Genomic DNA, 20,897 nt, shown 5'->3' on the forward strand with positions numbered 1-20,897 from the left:
CAAGAATTCAGCTAACTTGGACTAATTTGTTTTTAATGCAATGATTTGTCTGACTATGCTTAGGTGCTGAAACAATGCTTTTAAATCATCTTCAGAAAGTACTGAAACATCCAACATAAAATGAAAAGTGAGAGCTGGGTGTTGTGGGGAAATGATGGTGAAGAATTCTTTTTTCTTTCCCCCACTATAAACCAAATAGGACAGGAGATGACAATAAAAGCTACAGATTCCTTTTGGTTTGGAACGGTCTAGGATAGACCCATACAAGTAACCCTTCTCAGAAACTCAAAGTGTATGTGAAACACACACTATCACACATTCAATCCTAGTTCTTCGTGCTTAATTGGAGTTCCTGATCACACAGATACGTCAAAAAGAGCAACAGGTTATAACTGTAAGTTTTTTTATTAAAGCGCCAACACAGTTTGCAAACAATTAAGATCTTAATTTCAAAAAACAAGACCTATTCCAGAGATAAAAAAGGTACATTAAATCAAACTGAAGCTTCAACCTTCTTTAAGTTTTTCTTTTATCTTTAGCGAGCTAGTACACTTCATTCCCCCTCCCCTGTCATCTCCCCAGGTCCCAGCTGGTCTTCATACCAGCACATTTGGATCCTCTCTCCATACCCACCCTCATACACAACACCCAGAAAAATGTTCACACCTCCTCTGATTTATTGCTCAGCATGCAACGAACTCCCACTACACTCAGCATTTAGATTCTCATGCCTCCTTGTTAATATCTGCTGTCCTTCACCAGTAGGTGATCAGAGAGAAAAAGCTTTTATACAGTGAACTCGGCCTTTTCTCCTTGGAGCGACGGAGGATGAGAGGTGACCTGATCGAGGTGTATAAGATGATGAGAGGCATTGATCGAGTGGATAGTCAGAGGCTTTTTCCCAGGGTTGAAATGGTTGCCACAAGAGGACACAGGTTTAAGGTGCTGGGGAGTAGGTACAGAGGAGATGTCAGGGCTAAGTTTTTTACTCGGAGAGTGGTGAGTGCATGGAATGGCCTGCCAGTGATGGTGGCAGAGGTGGATACCATAGAGCCATAGAAAACTACAGGACATTACGGGCTCTTCAGCCCTCCATGTTGTGCTGACCCATATAATCCTTAATAAAAAAAGTACTTAACCCACACTACCCCATAACCCTCCATTTTTCTTTCATCCATGTGCCTGTTCAAGAGGTTCTTAACTACCCCTAATGTTTTAGCCTCCACCACCATCCCTGGCAAGTCATTCCAGGCACTCACAACTCTCTGTGTAAAAAAACTTACCCCTGATGTCTTCCCTGAACTTCCCTCCCTTAATTTTGTACATATGCCCTCTGGTGTTTGCTATTGGTGCCCTGGGAAACAGGTACTGACTAGCCACCCTATCTATGCCTCTCATAATCTTGTAGACCTCTACAAAGTCCCCTCTCATTCTTCTACGCTCCAAAGAGAAAAGTCCCAGCTCTGCTAAACTTGCTTCATATGACCTGTTCTCCAAACCAGGCAACATCCTGGTAAACCTCCTCTGCACCCTCTCCATAGCTTCCACATCCTTCTTATAATGAGGTGACCAGAATTGAACACAATACTCTAAGTGCGGTCTCACCAGAGATTTGTAGAGTTGCAACATGACCTCTCTACTCTTGAACTCAATCCCCCTGTTAATGAAGCCTAGCATCCCATAGGCCGTCTTAACTACCCTATCAAACTGTGCAGCGACCTTGAGGGAAGTATGGATTTGAATGGATACGATAGGGTCTTTTAACAGACTTTTAGATAGGTACATGGAGCTTAGAAAAATAGAGGTCTATAGGTAAGCCTAGTAATTTCTGAGGAAAGGACATGTTCGGCACAACTTTGTGGGCCGAAGGGCCTGTATTGTGTCATAGGTTTTCTATGTTGCTATGTAAAACCCCATTTTACTGGGCATCTTTAGAGATGTGGCTCATTATCCTATCGTTAACAGCCACCGGACTCGCTTTGCGAAAACCACCTTTCCCAGATTCTGTACATCTAGGATTCATATGACTTGGGTCCCGCCAAACCCACGAGGCTGGGATGTTTCGCCCCCTCAAACCCTGATTTGTGTGAATATGATGTGAATTACTGCCCCATGCAATCACCCGCTGGCAAGAAATCACAGACTGTACACTGCATGCAATTATAAAGAAAGTGCATTTATGAATGTTAGCTTAATCAAAGAGTTATTAAAGACAAAAACAAAAGGGGCCCTTTTAATTAAACAGTCAAATGTGCACAGGTTAGAGCTCAAATCTTCCAAAAGCCGTTGTGTCTGATGTACTAACTCCTATTCGCTGATCCACAGTAGAAATCTCCCTATCGGGGTCCATCAGATCAACTTCTATGGACGGTTCTCTCGAGCTTCTTTTCTCTCCATATCCCACCGAAAAACACCTCAACCCACCTTAGTGTCCATCACAAAACCTCTCCTCCAGCATTCTCTAGAATCCGCTCTCAGTTCCACCCTCCTGATTAGATGACACAACATTCTTAAGCATCCTTTATCTTTAATGGTAACCCAAACACTACCAACAGAACACCCTGCTTCTACAAGAAAAACCATTATATGAAATACCCTACAACATTAGCAGTAAAATCTTTACCAGGACGTTAGACTCTCCCCCCACCAAAAATAGTCATGTCCTTATGACTTAGAAATTTATCAACCCATCATTAATAACACAGCTTTCAAAGGAATTTAGTGATATCAGGACCTCCAATCTACTTGTAAATGGTAGTGACGTATATCACTAGGGGGATAGGCATAACACTGTTCCCCTGGTGTGACATAGGCCTGTCTATCTGGAGGTTTCCTGATTCATTGAGACCTTCTTATCCCATCACCTACTTCTTCAGTCTCAGACACTCCTTGGAATCTCTCCTGTCTACCTGGAGAGACCTCTCTCTGTCCATTACTCGTGCCTACCAGCAACTCAGCTTTCCTTGCCACTTGACTGAGCACAGGGTCATTCCCAGTTATTTTGGAGCCCAATTTCCATTCGTTGTCCAGCCACAAGCCTGCCTGTCCACTGCAAGTCCACCCACCCCCGCCCCAGCCTTGCTACATTCACATCAGGTCGAGGTTGAAGAATCTATTCATCAAATATTGGGGAGTTTTCATAGGGTAGCATATCCCACAACCTCATTTCCTCATCCTCTGATTCCGTACAACATTCAGCGGTTATGTCCTCTTCAGGTCCCTGCACTGATTTTCTTTCTGTTCTCCCACATCACTGCAGAGTCCTCCTACTAGGTGTAGGGTCCATGTCAGGCTCTGCGTCAACACATACCTTTTGTCCTAAAGGTAAAAGGTGGTTCCGATGGAGAATTTTGATAGATCCATTCCTGTCTACTGAAAAATTGGCGCATTTGGCATCTGACTGTCCACTACATAAGGCGTAGCCAACTAGTGGTCAGCCAACTTATGCTTCCCTGGTAGACGCAAATTCCTTATTCCTTATTATTACTTATTACTTTACTTTATTGTCACCAAACAATTGATACTAGAGAGTACAATGATCACAGCGATATTTGATTCTGCGCTTCAATCTCCCTGAAGTACAAATGGAAGTAAATATAATAAAAATTTAAATTATATATCATAATTAGAAAATAGAAAAGGGAAAGTAAGGTAGTGCAAGTCAGGTCCGGATATTTGGAAGGTACGACCCAGAGCTGGGTCAGGATCCATTCAGCAGTCTTATCACAGTCAGAAAGAAGCTGTTCCCAAATCTGGCCATACCAATCTTCATGCTCCTGAACCTTCTCCCGGAGAGAAGAGGGACAAAAAGTGTGTTGGCTGGATGGGCCGTGTCCTTGATTATCCTGGCAGCACTGCTCCGACAGCGTGCAGTGTAAAGTGAGTCCAAGGATGGAAGATTGGTTTGTGTGATGTGCTGGGCTATGTTCATGATCTTCTGCAGCTTCTTCCGGTCTTGGACAGGACAACTTCCATACCAGGTTGTGATGCACCCTAGAAGAATGCTTTCTACGGTGCATCTATAAAAACTCTGTCTGTTGAGAACTCTGTCTCCAGGCATCAGTTGGGAGAACCTAATCTTTTGATCATATCTCTTCATTTTTTGATTCTGCTTGGTAGCAGACACCTCTGCTAGTTCATAAGCCTTTTGCAATTCCCTCCTCATGTCAGACACATACTTAAGGTAGGTTTTCTGTGGAAAATCTTCCTCACCAGTCCAAAAAAACAGAGGTCTACAGGCAATTTTGCTTCGCGCCCAAACTTCAAATAATATGGCGAGTATCTGGTAGCTTAATTCTGTGTACAATTGTAGCTGTGGACCAGATGCCCAATATACTGACTCCATTTGTTCTTTTTGCTGTTATCCAGGGTTCTGAGCATGTCTAGCAATGTCTGATTGAGCCTCTCAGTCTGAGGTCACCCTGAGGGTGATAAGTCGTTATCCTCAACTTCTCAACTCCAAGCATACTCAGTAGGTCATGTATGAGTCTATTCTCAAAATCCTGTCCCTGATCACTATGCATCCATTTGGGAAGGCCGTAATGAATGAAATACATTTCCCATAACAGTTTTGCCATGGTGGATGCCCTGTGATCCTTTGTAGGGAAGGCCTGAGCAATTCTGGTGTAGTGATCAATAATAACCAAGACATTTGTTGTGTTGCTGGAATCAGGCTCTATGGAGAGGAAATCCATATATACTAGATCATGTGATCCCACAATCTGCAAATGGGATAAAGCAGTGGCCCTCACATGCAGCGTCTTCCTCCGCATACATCAAATGCACGACTTACCGTACTCTTCACCCTCAGGCTTCATTCGGGCCAGTAGAACCGATTTCAGACTAATCCATATGTTTTGTCAAACCCCAAATGTTTTTCGTCTCTCTTACTTCTCTGATCAGCTCACCAAACAAGGGGAGTGCATCTTACACGACATTCGGAGTCTTAAAGCAATCACATCACATGACTGTGCACCCTTCACCACTTGGTCCATCCTTAATTGATTAACATCAGCTAGTTGAATGGCTCCTTTATGCCACAAGCAAAGCATCTGTCTCTAGCCAGAAAATATAGGCAAAAAGTTTCTCCCCTTTCTCTTGAAACATGCTCCTAAAGCCCGTCATAAACTCCATTGGGCTTCTCGGCATACCAAAAACGCTTTCTAATGCTTGCATGTAGCCTGCGGAAATAGCAAAGGGGTTCTCCACCTTCGAGGACCTCACCGCCTCAGCAACCGGACCTTTTAGACGCAGACCTTATTAGTCACTGTCTTTTCACATTATCGAAGTAGTGCCAGTCATCCAGCATCTGAGATTTCTCCTCCCCCTTGGGGTTGGGCTTCACTCCTGAGAACGTTTTCAGCCTATGATAACTTCGACTCTCCAGCAGTGGACTTTGCCATTTATCCATTAGGAACATAATTGCTGATACTACCTCAGAATGGAGGACTCATTAGACCTTCTACATCAGACCACTCCTTCCCCTCACTCCACAAGAATGAGAGTGGCATGTCTTTAAAGTCTCCACCCACTGCTATGGGAAACTCGACTTCCAATTCAGTACTCTTGCCAACGCTCCCCTTTTCTCTGAAAGTATGGACAGTCCAAAATGGTACCAGGCAGATCCACTCCTGTCACCTCATCAGTAGTCTGTCTACCCTCAACCTAGACATGCTAGACATTGCTAGACATGCTCAGAACCCTGGATATCAGCAAGAAGAACAAATGGAGTCAACATATTGGGCATCTGGTCCACAGCAACAAATGTACACAGAGCGAAGCTACTGGATACTCGCCATATTGTTTGATGTTTGGGCACAAAGCAAAATTGCCTGTAAACCTCTGTTTTGGTCTGGTGGGGAAGACTTGGCACAGAAGACCTCTCTCATGTAATTCTTTAGCTATCTTGTGCAATAGAATTTACAGCCTTGAGGGCTCACACTTTTCAGCATTGAATCCCATCTTCAGAATCTCTTTAATAGTGAAAGCAAAGATTTAAAAATGTCTAACTAATTGATAGTTTATTGGCCATGGCCACTTTCTTGCATTGGTTTAACATGCAGTAATACCAGTTACACAACTGCAGTATTTCCGTATTTTGTTGCAACAGAAAAGGAGGCCCACTGGGATGAGGCCAGCTCACAAATCAACCTCTTTCCTGCAATAAATTCACTCGTAACCTATTCTCCCTACATCTCCATTAATACTAGCATCCATTGAACATGGAACAGTACAGCCTAGGAACAGGCCCTTTGGCCCCCAATGTTGTGTCAAACCAGATAAATTAGTAATTAAATGACCAGCTAATCTAATCTCCTCTGCCTACACAAAGTCTATAATTTTCCATTTTCCTCACATTCTTGTGCCTATCTAAACATCTCTTGAAAGGCCGTAATGAATCTGACTCTACCGCCACCCCAGGCACCCACCACTCTCTGCATTAAAAAAAACTTGTATCTCAAATCTCCTTTCAAAATTACCCCTCTCACCTTAAAAGCATGCCCTCTGGTTTTAGACATTTCAACCCTGGGAATAAGATACAGCCTTTTAATTCTATCTATGTCTCACATAATCATATAAACCTCTACTAATCTTCCCTCAGCCTTCACCTCTCCAGAGAAAACAACCCAAGTTTGTCCAACCTCGTGTTATAGCACATGTCCTCAAATCCAGGCATCATCCTAGTCAACCTCTTTGGTACCCTCTCCAAAGCCTTGTCATCCTTCCTATAATGGTGCAACCAGAACGATATGCAGTACTCCAGAAGCTGTCACACTAGAGTTTGATAAAGCTGCAACATAACTTCCTGGCTTTTAAACTTGATGCTTCGACTGATAAAGGCAAACCTTTGTAGCTACTTTCAAGGATCTATGAATAGGGATCTGTTACATTGGAGGGCAATTAACCAACCAATCCACAAACCTTTGGAATATGGAGAAGGGGGGAGCAACTAGAAAAAAACCCAGAAGTTACAGGGAGACATGTGAACTCTACACGTATAGCACCAGAAGTTAGAATTGAATCCAAACTGCCAGAAGCTCTACTTGCTGTGCCAGTGTGCTACCCCAGATCTACTGGGAACTTCATGAACAACTATAGTTCAGAAAGATGCTTCATAAGATCCCTAAACCAGTTTACTGGACACTGGGAAGTTTATTTGTGACAGATACTCTGTAAAAAGCCAACAAACAGATACATTCAAAGTTGGCTGAAAGATTGTTTTTGTTTGGCCAAATGATATATGAAGCATTTTTCATAACTAACTTCCCATGGTTACGCACACTGGGAATAATTTGTACTTTTGGCAATGATGTATAAAACTGTCTGGGAGTGGGAGTGGGAGCGTTAATAGCAGAGATTGTCAGGGCAGCAGAAAAGGAGGACCTGCGAGATGTTGGGAAACATAGAAACATAGAAAATATGTGCATGAGTAGGCCATTTGGCCCTTCGAGCCTGCACCGCCATTCAGTGTGATCATGGCTGATCATACTGAAGTAGTGGGACTGAAGCTGCTGAATTGAGCTGGCGAAAATGTTAATGGCTGTCAGCTGATGCTGGTTGTTCACAGTAAGTTCATGGACAGCGGCCGTGAGTGTGGAAATCACAGACACCTGAGTCCATTGTCTGTGGTGAGCTAGGGACTATATCTGTTCCTCCAAGTGAGACTGGGCTTGTTGGCATGAGGTTATCTGCCTCATTGCCTCTGTAACTTCACTGAGAACAGATTCCATTGCCTGTAGCTTGTCTCCTACCTGACCATTGAATCTCACAGCCAAGGTCAGCTGCTCTGTCTCTCACTGCTGGGTCCACGTTTGTGGGTTCGAGACTTGCTGTTACCAGGTTTGAATATGGTCCGAGTGCGGAGTGAGAGACACTGAAACAGGTCGATGGTTCACAAATTTTAATGCAAACAGTGTTAAAGGGAAAATAAAACAATAAGAACTAGGCCAAGTAGAGGTGTTAACTAAAACTTCTCAAATGGTAAATGAAGCCTACACTGTAGTTGAAAAGAAAATCTAAGCATTAAATTAATACCGCTAGCTTTCAGAGTCAGTTGACTCGAAAGTCCCATTTCTCAGGGAATCCCAAATGTAAACAGGCAGCAAAGTGTTGCTGTGCTCTGTTCAAGCCTCAACAAGCACTACGATGACAAGTATGGAGTTTAATACTATCACCATTAGATAATAATTGGTGATGTGCAAATTCACAAGTGCAATTGCCTTATCTACTTCTCTGCCGAATCCATGGTTGTGACAAAACATGACACTTCTAAAGTTAGTATTAGGGATGCATCAAAATGATGAGTGGAACATGTCTTGTTAAATAACCAATGGATTCACATGGAAAAGCAAAACTTGGAGTACAACAAATGGACAATATATAGCACCGAGTGGGGAAAGTGACGATAGGCGTTGTGAGGAGAAGAGCCAGTGGGGCCGGGGAAAACCAGCGATAGAGATGGTTGGCCTGAAAAGTACATGGTGTAACCAGATGTGATATAATAAAAGATGGTGACCCATAGTGAGGGGAGGGACTGGAAGCAGTACAGTGGGAAAAGAAAAGGAAAAAAAAAATCGATGGTGCTCAAAAAATAAATGTTTAAAAATTTCTGTTCATTTGAGAGTTAACACTTTTTTGACTGAGTTCCCATTTCCCTTTTAACCCCAGAGATGCCAGTATAATTTTCCATCAAACAGTGGAGGATACCAAATGTGGCATTAAGAATATTATCACTCAGAGCAGCAAGTAAAAGACTTAATCAGGCATTCAATCCTTCTTCTATCCACACAGGGAGAGCAGGCCATGTTATTCTAGAAGAGGGGTTCTCAACCTGGACCCATGGATCCCTCCGTTAATGGTAGTGGTCTACGGCATAAAAATGGTTGAGAACACCTGCTCTAGAATGACGTGTTTAAGTCTTGTCCTTCTCTTCTGTCACTGCAAAGATGGAATATAATAAAATATTAGAGGCAGTTTTTTAGGACAGCTTGTGACTTTCCTCAAAACACTGGCTTGGTATGTGTTCAAGAATTAACTCCTATTATTCTGGATTGTTTTAATTCTCAGGAGTGGGATCTACTTTTACCAAACACTCGAAAATATTTTTACAGCACTTAAAATCTGGGTAAAATTATAATAATTGAACAGTAATCTATTTTAATTTTCTGTAATGGGCACTTACCATTCCAAGAAAATGTTACTTCAGTATTCAAGAAATAAACCCCATTTAAAATTTAAGTATAAAAGCAATGAACTAAAGTTAAAAAAATGAATAAGTAACCTAATTAGTGGCTTTGAATTTATAATGGACAATATACTTGTTGAGAAGTAGACAAAAATCAAAGATAACAAGTCGAACTACATTAAACTTCCATAGGAATAACTTAAGTTTAATATAGAAATTGTAGTAAAATATGTCACAACATATGAACTTGTTTCAAAATGAAGTTGCTGTTACAATCTAGGTGGAGACCAACGTGTCCATAGAGAGCTTCCACAAATGGCCATGAGATAAACTACCTGTCATTAAGAGGATTGCAGTTTAGCTTGTTTTACCTAATGCCCCATAATCTGGTGTGTAGGATAATATGTAAAGAAAAATTGATTCTATTATATTTGAAGGTATTACTAAACAAGCCATATGGTCTTACTAGGACGTTGCTCAAGTCTTTAGCTAAAAGGTTGAAGCAAGGGACAAAAGCCAAAACCACTAACCAGTAGAAAGCCAAACTAGGCTTTGATTAGATATTAACTAATGGCTTGAAAGCCCTTACTGGTAGGGAACTAATGACCCATAGCAATTGAGGTTACTTACTGTATCACTACTTGAAAATGACTCATTCTTGTCAGTCACATTATTATAGGAATTAGAGTTGAGACTACAGTAATTTGTTTCACCCGCACCAAGTCATATCTGACTGATAAGTGAAGAAAGTGAATGTGTTTTTGTTGGACTGTTTCTGTGTCTTTTGGAAGGGCAGGCAAGTGACACACCGGCTGAAAACAGAAACAGTTTCCAGCAATCCCAGAGATAAAAACTTGAAGCATGTTAAGAAGAATTGAGCATCAAACAAAAACTTAAGCTGCTGGAAATCTAAAACAAAATTAGAAATAATTTATAACACTCCAGGTCAGGCAGCATCTATGGAAAGAGAAACAAAATTAACGTATGAACATGTAAAATAGGCAGAAGAGCTTGCTATTTGTCCCTTTGGATTCGCTGCACCCTTCAGTGTGATCAAGTTCAGTATACGTTCCCTTCTTGAATATACATAATGACTTGGCCTTCAAAACTTTCTCTGGTAAAGAATTTTACAGGTTCACCACTCTCCAAGCGAAGTAGCTTTGCACTGTTTCAATCCATAATAAAAGGATTTTGACCCGAAGTGTTAACACGATCCATCTTTGCAGAGATGCTGCCCGACCTGCTATGTGCTTCCAGCATTTATTTTTGTTTATGAGGAGTTATTGGGTGGGTGTGTACCAACTGAGAAGGTAGCACAATAGCAGCTTGGAAGTTAAGGTAAATGGTTGCAAGCATTCAATAGCTTGGAAAGAGTTATGGGAAGGAATGAGGACCACTTTGGACAGTGACTAATGTAGGAAGTATTATTGGGTCACATGAATGGGAGAAGCTGCAGTCTAAACTACAGATAGTCAGAAGAAATGCTTGGAGGGATGGCACAGGAGGCCAATGAATAGAGAGGCAATTTGAAAATGGAAAGTAAATGAATGCATCATATGGTTCCTTTTTAAATAATGCAATGGTAATTAACCACAGCTGCCACACATCCTTGTTTTGAACAACAAAAGTATGTTGTATATATGAAGCTAGAAAAGAATACAAGACAACCTACGTCATACATTTTGCATTTTAAACGTAAATGGATAATATGTGGTTTGAAAGAGATACACTGAAGGATTTTTTAAAACTCTAAACATTCAGAAGCTTAGGAGAACAGAAAAACACTAATGAGGGGTGTAATTCCACACTTTGAAGTTTCTGACTTGATTTCCAAAGGAATGTCCCTCTGCTTACTGTACGTGCAGTGATTCATGTGCTATCAAGCTAGAAGACGTCAAAGATAATGTAAAACGGGAGCACATGCTGGAAGATACTGTGCTGGGCTTCCAGATGATTGGAAGGGGTTTCTAAAGGAACAGACATAAAAACCAGACTAAGCTGAAATCAAAGGGTCCTCTCATCACTGGAAGTCTCAAAAATAGGCAGGTTTGCAATTCTAAGGCATTGGAGATAACTGAAGGAGATTGGTGTTACGAAGGTAAAGTCACTTGTTGAAAGATGCATCTTTGTATTGTTTAATATGAAGTTAATTTTAAATGTTACAAGTTCATCAATTTTAAACCAGAACAATTGGTGCATATTGGATAGATAGGTTGATAATAGTCCCTTAAGGTTGTTTTAGCAGGGAGTGGTAGTGGGGATAAGCTCCCATTACCTATTAAATGTTCTCAACAGCATGCACCTCAAATAGCCTCTGACAACCAAGTCCAGCTCCTGGCCTTCATGTGTGGCTTAGCTACCAAGCCCAGCGGAACCATTTCTACTGACAGGAGAAGGGGAAAAGGCAGGTTACTGGTGCCTTAAGGCCAGTTGCTTCAAGCAGATGGGGCTCATCAGCTGTGGTTGGCAGCTCATCTAGGAGAAGGAAAGCTCTGATCTCAAACCTCTGCTGCTTTGCTGCTATATCCAGTCATGGGGAAGGCTTTGGGAGTAAACCCAGAGGATAAAGCCCGGAACTGGAGTCCCTACGGCAGTCCTATGTTGAGTTCAACACTGACTGGCAACTCCTGCGATGCTGCTGGTACCAAACTGTATCGGTCTCTGCTGTTCCCTTGGATTCATCAGGTGCGTGGAGAGGGGGAGCTTGCTACATGGGCAACAGCTTGCTCTCCATATCGTAGAGCCCGGGCTCGCGTATCTAGACAGCCAGGAGGCAACATCCATGGTCAACCCTGACCGATAGAGACCTCATCAGGTTGATAAAATGTTATTGCAACTTCTTGTTTAATTCCTAGCTTAAAGCATAATTTAAGAAGACGCAATTTAATTTCTACAGGCAGGCAAGCCGGTCTATACAGACGGGGTTGAATGAAAAAAATATTGATAGGCCCACAAGCAAAAGCTAATGGAAATTACCAGTATGGGCAGAGATAAGTACAGTACATAAATGTCTATCGACATCATGGGAAATCCTAGTGAACCAATATAGTGAAGGCTGGCACAAAATTGCATGGCACAGTATGGCTGAATACTGGTTAGAGCCAGCAACCACCAATCAGGGTTCAATTTCTGCTGCTTACCCGTCAGAATTTAGTATATTCTTGCCATGACCGCATGCCTTTCCTCTAGGTGCTCCTGTTTCCCCCCCCCCCCACCCCCCATACTCCAAAGACGTACAGTTAGGTTTAGTGAGTTTTCAGCATGAGAATTGTGGTAACAATTGCAGGCTGTCCAGCACAATCCTTGTTGATTTGATTTGACGCAGATTACGCCTTTAGCCAGAGATAGCTACACTCTGCATCGTAGATTCACAATAATGGAAGTAGAGCTGATAGTATGAACCAGCAGGTACAATGGTTGGCACTCCAACCCAGGACGAATTGTAGCTTTGGTAACAGGTTCTTAGAAATAAAAGAAAATGAATACTGAGAACACAATTGATGAATAAGCTCTTCTCCGGCTTCTAGCTGGGTACAGGTAAGTATCGATTTAAACCAAAGTATTGATGATAAACTCTGCCATTTTCATCAGGGATGATGCCTGGGCATGTCTATTCCAGTGGTAGCTATACTCCTGTCGTCCATCCATCCTGATTGGTTGGTCCTCGTTCAATCAGGTTCCACTGTCCTACCTTGTTTACAATTGAATTTCTGTTCTTACTTAGAGTGAGCTCTTCATCGTTCTTAAAATTCTTTTCCTCTAGTTTCATTTCAAAGGCTTCCTTCACCAGGCAGTCCCAAAAGCCACTGGTGCAGCACAGTAGTTTTGTGCAAAGAGTCTGTCATCAAAACTTCGATTAAAATCATACCTATACCCAGATGGAAACCTGAGAACAGTTTATTCATCATATATGCCTGGAAAGCACTAGATCCTTTCTCAGTCCACAATTGAACTTAAATGAGATTTTTTTCAAGCCAATGATTAGATGCAACATAGTCAAAATTAGCAAATAGCTTAATTTTGATACAGTGAAAGAAAAATAAACAAATTAAGAGTCCTGCTTTTATGATGCATGAACTATTGATTGATGCTATTTCTTTCAAAGGCTGCAATAAGGAAACAATTTGGATGTGTTATGCAGCATTAAGACTTATAACCAATGTATTTACCACAATAACGTCAAACAGCAAACTATAGTATAAGCACAATTTAAACTCTGGAATTGTTGTTTAAAATCTTGCTAACATAGTTACTTCTAATGATTTCATAATGTTGCCATCATAATGCAAATTGAATAAGTATTTATTTTTCCAAGAACATTTTTGCCTTTAGCTGGTTTGCGATTTTTATTATTTTGTTTTAACCACTAAAATTTAATTAACAATTAAAATATAACATATCAATATCAAAACTGTTTAACTATTATATTATGCACAATTACTTTTGACATTTGCAAGACATCTGAATGTTTAAATTTTATCTTATTCTGTATTGTGAAAAATAATTACAAAGAAACAAAGTAGGTTCAAATATAATAAAGGATAATATTTTTATTGTTTTAAAATAAAACAGATCTAATCCCATATGGTACTCATACAATTATTTGGTCTTGAACAAACATTAAACCATCTGAATAACAATATCATTAAAAAAATGTAAAATAACCTTTTCCTCTTTTAGCTAATTGCAAATTAATAGTCCATTCACTAGAGCAAGATTCTGAAGTACATGAGTAACAGTTGCAATGCAAAGAAGTGTGTCTGCCTCCTATTCTTGGTGCAGTGTGATTTTATACAGTATTCTTTCATGCCAAGGCAAACACACGTAAAGTGTGTGATGTATTTATTTCTGGATTATTGACCATCAGGAGTTTACCATGCCACCATTGAAACTGACTCTGCCTCAAAGGATAATCAGAGCTCTATCTATTAAAGGGTCCTCTTTAATAGTTAAACCTCTAATTAATGGAAGGTTACTTATATATGGCACTTCAATGGCTGCTATAAATTATCAAGGAGTGAGCCTTCAGATTTTTGGATAGCAATATAGACGCTCTCTTTGATGAGGTGGTGAGATCTTTTACATCAGTTGTTTCATACGGCAGGTATTTTTCTCTTCACACTTCTAATTGGTTTTTGTCAAGCCACTCGTCCAGCTCGTGGCCACACTGACGGACCGTGGCAAAGTGGTTTCCGATCCTGGTGAGAGGGTATGGTTGGACTAGGTGGAGGACTCTGGACACAGTGAATGCGGATCTTTTTTTTTGGGTGACTACCGAGCCAGTGTATGTTGAAAAGCTGGCTTGATACATGATTAAGTGTAGCCCAGGAGGGGCAGACACAAGTCTGTCTGTTCGGGAGCCAGGGTTGGATCATTATCTCGCCCACAGCCGTTCCAACAGGGGTGGCCCTGAGTTGGTATTGCCTGATGGAGTCCTTGAAGCACACAAGCCTCCATACAATGTCAACGTGTTCATCCAGCTCGTGGAGGTTTACATCAGTGATGCAAGAATACCAGGAACCCCATACCCCAAACAGATTTGCAATGGTATTGGAAGGAATTAGGTGATATGTGTGATTCACTAGAGTTAAAAACAATTGCAGTTTTGGTTTGGTCATGGTTAGTGCTATAACTATATTTACCATCAGACACATACATCTCAACATTCTGCTGTGGGAACCACTCTTTCATCAACCCAATGATTGCCACCTTGCTCTATCTTGAAGTATAAAGTGGTGATTGATCCTCACCTGACAGTAGGATCTTGTTCTCAGCCTGAGGAATAACTCAATGTCTGCATCATTTCTTTCATTCACTCAGTATCTGTATTTAACCAGTTGTTTCAGAATAGTGATTGTGCTGTTATTATGGTTAAATCAACAAACATTGGCCATCGTTGCCCTTTCACGTTGGTGAGAGGGCAGATAACATTAACTGGTAAAATACCTTGAATCAGCACAAGTATATAGATTTTACACAAGACAGAAATCCTTCCTTCTTGAAATTCCATCTTGTGTTATCCTGTGAGCTGAGATGGTGGCCTTAATAGTGTATGGTTTTGATAGCATAGGCCTTCTTTTGTAAATGTACTTAACTTTTTTTAAGATTTTGATGTTCTTTGAGGATTGACATGATTTAAGTTATAGACTGCAGTGACCTAGCATAAGCCAATAGGATAACTGGCAGGCAAGTTGTTGTTGACCTCAAACAAATCATTAGCTTTTCCCTATAGTGAGCAGCAACCAAGTACAATAATACCGGTCTTCTTAAAGATCTGATTCTAGTTTTCTTCTGATTCTAGTTTTCTCACATGGTGAGAGCATGTCTGTAGCCTGGTCTGAAGCTTTTAGCCTGCATCCTTTAATCACTGTCAGGACATATTCCATTGTTAACCTTGATCAAGAGTTTGCTGTTATTATATCCAAATCGGTAGGGCAATGCCATCACTCCTCTTTCACAGACATGTGATACTGCCAAAGCTATGTGCTGTCAAGGAAAATTACTATGATTATTGCTTCTTTACCTGCAGGAGGAGTGCCCTTACAGTATATCTAAAAAATGACTTCACCACCATAAGCTAATTTGGTCTTTCTCCACCATGTATGACTTTTCTTCCCCCAAGCTGTACAAGTTTTCCAATTATATGGGATTATCCATGAGAATTTTCACATTAGTTGGCAACTGTCCTTAGCTTTCACACCCATCTCTCATTATGGATGAGCATATCACATGAACCTCATGGCATTCCACAGTTCTCACAAATCCACTTTCTTGATGATTGATAGAATCAACATAAGGAAAGGAAGAAGTCATCCTCTTTCATTAAGAAAACAGAATCCATCACTTCAATAAAAAGGTGAATAGCATAGATCATCCATGGTCTGAAATAATCCAGGGGATCATATGTTTGAGCAAAGAGTCCAGGCATTGGTGAATAGCTGAGAATCTGTATGAACAAATGATGCACAGATTGAAGCAAATTATAAAATCATACTAACACACTGCAAAGAAAATCTCTATTCCAGATAATAAGTTTCACTGGTTTGGTAATTATCTCCTGATTACTGTTTTTTTTCCAATTTATAGGTACACAGTTTTACGTAATGGCCATCTTCAGGAACACGAAAATCTGTCTCTCCGAAGTGATAATGAATTATAGAAATTATGCTCTAAACATGCTTGAGACACGTAATATATGGTCTTATCCCAGAACTGGAATTAGTGTCTCTGCTCACATGAACATGACTCCCACCAGAAAGATGCAAATAAATGTTTACAGCACCCTTATGCGCAAAACAAAATAATACCTTTCATCATTGGGGTAGGCAATTTGTAAATAGATGTTTATGGTGAATAAGGAATACTTTTAAAGTAAGTGTGTGTGAATGAGTCTCAGAGTTAATGAATTTGTGTTGTACTTATTACAAGTGATAATTGTTTTGAACCAAATGTGAAACAAAGCTGTAGAGGAAAAGAACAAAAATGTCCATTTACACGTTATGATTCAAAGATCAAATGCACGCAATTATTTGATGTCCCAGGTTTGTGCTTGATAAATGGGATGTATTATTTGTAAGCTTTAAAACCACGCAAATGTGTCTTAAATGTCATTACAGCACACTGCATTGAAAATGTTCGATGTTGTGAAAGGAGTTGTAGAGGTCTAAACTCCTAGTAAATTATATTCTGTATTGTTTTAATGATAGGAGAGATTCCTACCCTCACAGCAACTGGGTCAATTTTTTACTGTTATTCCCGTACTGTCAGTTTTTGGAAAATAAATCAGTGTTTAATAGGTATCTTTCCCTTTTAGATACAGTGGATTCCAGTTAATTGGTCCATCAGTTGATCAGGACATCCGCTTATCTGGGACAATTCTTAAAGAACAATAACTAATCAAGAAAATAGACAGAATTCCATTCATTTATTTGGGACACTGTACTACTTAACTGGGACAGGAAACTGTTGTCTAACAGTTTCTGACTAGCATTCGTCACATGAACTTGTGTGGCCACTAAACACTGCACTGTGCTTAAAGCAAGCAATTTCAAAAGGCACCATTTGCATGTGTTTGTGTTCAAAAAGCAGTGATTTTGTCACTGATAGTAGACAAAGAATAAGGGTAAGAGCAATTAGAATTGTTTTACCTACTATGGTTTCAAGTATTCTGGCTTGGAGATACCAGAAACGGCCAGGAGTGAAAATGAAATGATTTCACCACTTCAACGAATTAGGAATGATGAAGAATTTGAGGGATCACTTACAGTCAATCAATAGTACACAGCAGTGTATTTGTTGTGCGTTCTGTCCAACGATGACAGTGAAAACTGAGCAAGAGTGTTTTTAAAGTGGAAAAGCTTTTGTACTAGGACAGATTCACTCTCTCAACCTTGGAAGTCCAGTTCCAATGGTACGAGTAGTTACCACAACTGCGGTCTTCGTTGGTTATAGTGAATAACTATGACTTCTTCTGTGCCTTATCATGCCTTCACTCTCCTCGAACTGTTGCAGAACTGCCTCCTTCATCATTGGATCTCATCTGCCCAGTCTGCCGGAGCTGACTTCACATGCTAGGACAGGCGTGTTCCTTCCTTACTGGGGCCTGTGTCCTGCTGGCTACCCTCACCTGATCAGTCCGCCTGTCGAAATGGCGTACTAGTGTGTATCGGCTGTTGCATACAAGCAGCTACAGTACTTGGAGCCACAGGTGAGAGCTGAGTGTCCAGTAGGGACTAAAGGTGAGTGAGCTGCCCCAGAATGGACTCAACAAACCGCTTCACTTGAGGTGCTACCCCTTTCTGAACACCCCATACACAGCAACATACCCCAGATGAATTCCTCCATTGATAATAAATAGGAACTAATACACTGTTTTAGCACTGGTAGTGTTCTAATTTGTTCTGTATTTCATTTAAATATATAATTTGTTACTCAGTTAAGTGGTTGTTTCTCTTTCTTAACTATTTCCATGAAACTTTGGCTAATTGGGGCAACCACTTATTGGGCCTAAATGTACTAATCTCGATATGTCCCAATTAACCAGAATCCACTGTATTACCTAAAGCAAGTCTGTGTAAAATGGAATTTAAATAAAGGTAGAATATTTGTAGAAGCTGAAAAGAACTTGCTATTTATGTTGACTGAAATTAATTTCACCTAACTATATATGTATACACTATATTTATATATGTAGATCATGAACTAGGAATAGTTCCAAAGCAACAAAGTCACATATGACAGATTTTGTTTCATCATATTAAGCAATTGTTTCTTTGTGTATCAGCTTTGATAATGCAAGCTATATTTTTATTTTGAAATGCTGCTGACAGATGTTTTAAGAGAAAAATAAATATTTAAAATTATAGAATACTTTTTTCTGTATGTCTATAAGTCTTAAAGTCCCAACAGCTTATATAATTTTGAATTCTTGATGCAAGCTATTTTGTCTTTGCACTTATTTTACCAAATATAAAACTAAATATTCAAGTTGTTATATCACTCAGCAACCTTAATATTTGATGACTAAATGATTTGCATAAAGTGGGTGGAAAAAAATCTGCAGGGCTGGAAGTAATGCATAAATTTAATAGCCACGATGCTGGGAGAGTGAGTGTTGGAGTAATTAAGTATGAAGACAAAAGAGAGAAGAGTTTCAATGGTATTGGGCAGAGTGCGATAGGAAATTTCATGAATTATACCTACACCTTGCTGATCTCTTAGGTTTCGGTGGAGGCAAGCTGAGGGTTCAAAAGAGGATACTAAGGCTGTGTAATTTTACGCTTAACTTGCGTGAGGGAAGCCTGAAATCAGGAGACAAACTGCAGAACTTTTAATGCCTTTCGAACAATGCAGTGTTTTTCTTGTCAAGGTGGGGATGTTATTCTAGAATTGATAAAAAGCTAATCCTAAACAGGGTAGTTGAAATCAAGTCAAGCATAATGCTGCAGGGAATGTTAGGACATTTTGGGGCCTTTTAGCCAAGCCAGCTAATCTGCCTTCCTATTTCATAATCTGTAACCTGATAGGTTATGGTGCTTTCAATGGTCAAACCAGGAATTTTTAAATGCTTTGGTAGTTCCCAATTCTACTATCCTATTAGGCAGTGACTTCCGGATCCTCATCACTCTCTTAGTCAGGGTGCCAGGCTGTGGAGTGATTTCTTAGGGTTAGCCAAGTCATATGATGCCAGGCTCTGCTTGCTTTCAGAGTGTGGGCAGGAGAACACACAGGGTGTAAGGAAATTGGCTCAAATGACAAAGGGAAAAAAATGGAAAACATAGAGGTGTCGATCAGCAGTGGCCAAGATGAGGGAAAAAAATGGACAAATACCAGAACAACATACAAATAGCCCTTTGGAATGTATGAAGAATATAATAGTTGAAGTCTTTACATACCTTCTCACTGGGTTCCTAAGTTGCCCTAAATACTAGCCTCTAAATCATGGCATACAGTACAGCAGGTGCTAGGTGTGCAGGTTTTGCTCTGTTGCTTAATTGGGGGCTTGGGATATGAGCCAGTCAAGCCTTGAGATCAACCTTGGGATCAGGACTCAGGAGGCTGGACAATCAAGCTGAAGGTGAGGATTGACAGACTAATCAGCAAAATGACTTGTTAGTTTGGTGGATAGGATGGGGCTGCACCATGTTGGGAAGAAGTAAAGCACTAGAAGACAAACAGGGCATCAACTTGTCTGAGGTTTTGCAGCAAACCCGCAGCATTCTCAGCTACGTCCAGTAATTATTGATCCTAAGACCAACATGAACTAATCTCACACCAGTGGTCTCAATGAAATTACCATTCTATGATGGGAATCTGACACTGAAAATCACATCAGACATGTGATTGCAAACCAGTTGAACTTCCAACATGACTCACAGAAAAACTAAAAGAGATTTGGTTTTGCATTTCACCCAAACAACATGCATCTTTTATCACCTAGGGCTGAGATAATCATCATTCTAGGTCATTAGATCGACTGTTGGAGGCCTATGCTAATAATTACGTAGCTGAATGTTTCAGGAGAGGAGCCCTATGGTTACATGTCAAGTCAACTATCCACAAAATGTAAGGAGGAGATAAAGGAAGTATGAGATCAAGAGGCTTCAATCTCAATTGGATGGAACCTGCTTTGATATGTTCCCCTGTAATTCGAAAGCTGAGGGTGAACACAAATTGGAATCAGAAAATAATTACAAGAGATGGATCTTTTTTGGCCCATCGGGTCCGGGTCATCGTCTTGTAAAGCGATCTATCCAGTCCTATTGATGGGCAATTTCCCAAATGCCCCTTAGATTCTATCTCTTCAAATTGTTCAGCTAATTGCTTATTGAAGGTGCTGGGTATTCCTGTTACTCTGATTGCTAATACAATAAGACATCACCCCTCTGATTTTTGCCTTTAACTTCAAATCAGTATCTGCTGACTCCCTTCTAATGGAAGTTCTGCTTCCCTTACATAAACCAACATAATCTAGTACACCCCTGTCAAATCTACTCTGTCTTTTTTGAATTCTAGCTTCCCCGGTCCAACTTCATAGCAGAAACCAATTCCAGTAAATGTCTCCTTTTACCCTCACTGGGACTTCCCTAGCATTCCTGAAGAGTGATCTAACAGCTAAAGTGCAATGCATGAGTGGGTAGAGAGAAGGTGCAACAGAGAGAGGGGAAGAAAAAGAAAATGGAAAAAAATGCATGAGATGGCAGACTGGTACATT

The 20,897-nt window shown here is 40.5% G+C and overlaps 1 protein-coding gene across 2 annotated transcripts in view; it reads left to right on the forward strand.

Moving 5' to 3' along the window:
• The window catches only part of htr4 (5-hydroxytryptamine receptor 4), a 137,298-nt gene extending 118,789 nt beyond the window's left edge, over positions 1–18,509 (forward strand). For both annotated transcript variants that reach the window (XM_073067657.1, XM_073067655.1), the window contains one exon: positions 16,271–18,509. Coding sequence is in view for 1 of the 2 variants with exons in the window: in XM_073067655.1 (XP_072923756.1) it covers positions 16,271–16,343 (73 nt within the window). In the remaining variant the exon portion in view is untranslated. The remainder of the gene's footprint in view (positions 1–16,270) is intronic.
• The last annotated feature ends 2,388 nt before the right edge of the window (positions 18,510–20,897 follow it).

This window comes from Hemitrygon akajei, chromosome 15 (genome assembly GCF_048418815.1).
Source record: "Hemitrygon akajei chromosome 15, sHemAka1.3, whole genome shotgun sequence".
Lineage (NCBI taxonomy): Eukaryota > Metazoa > Chordata > Chondrichthyes > Myliobatiformes > Dasyatidae > Hemitrygon > Hemitrygon akajei.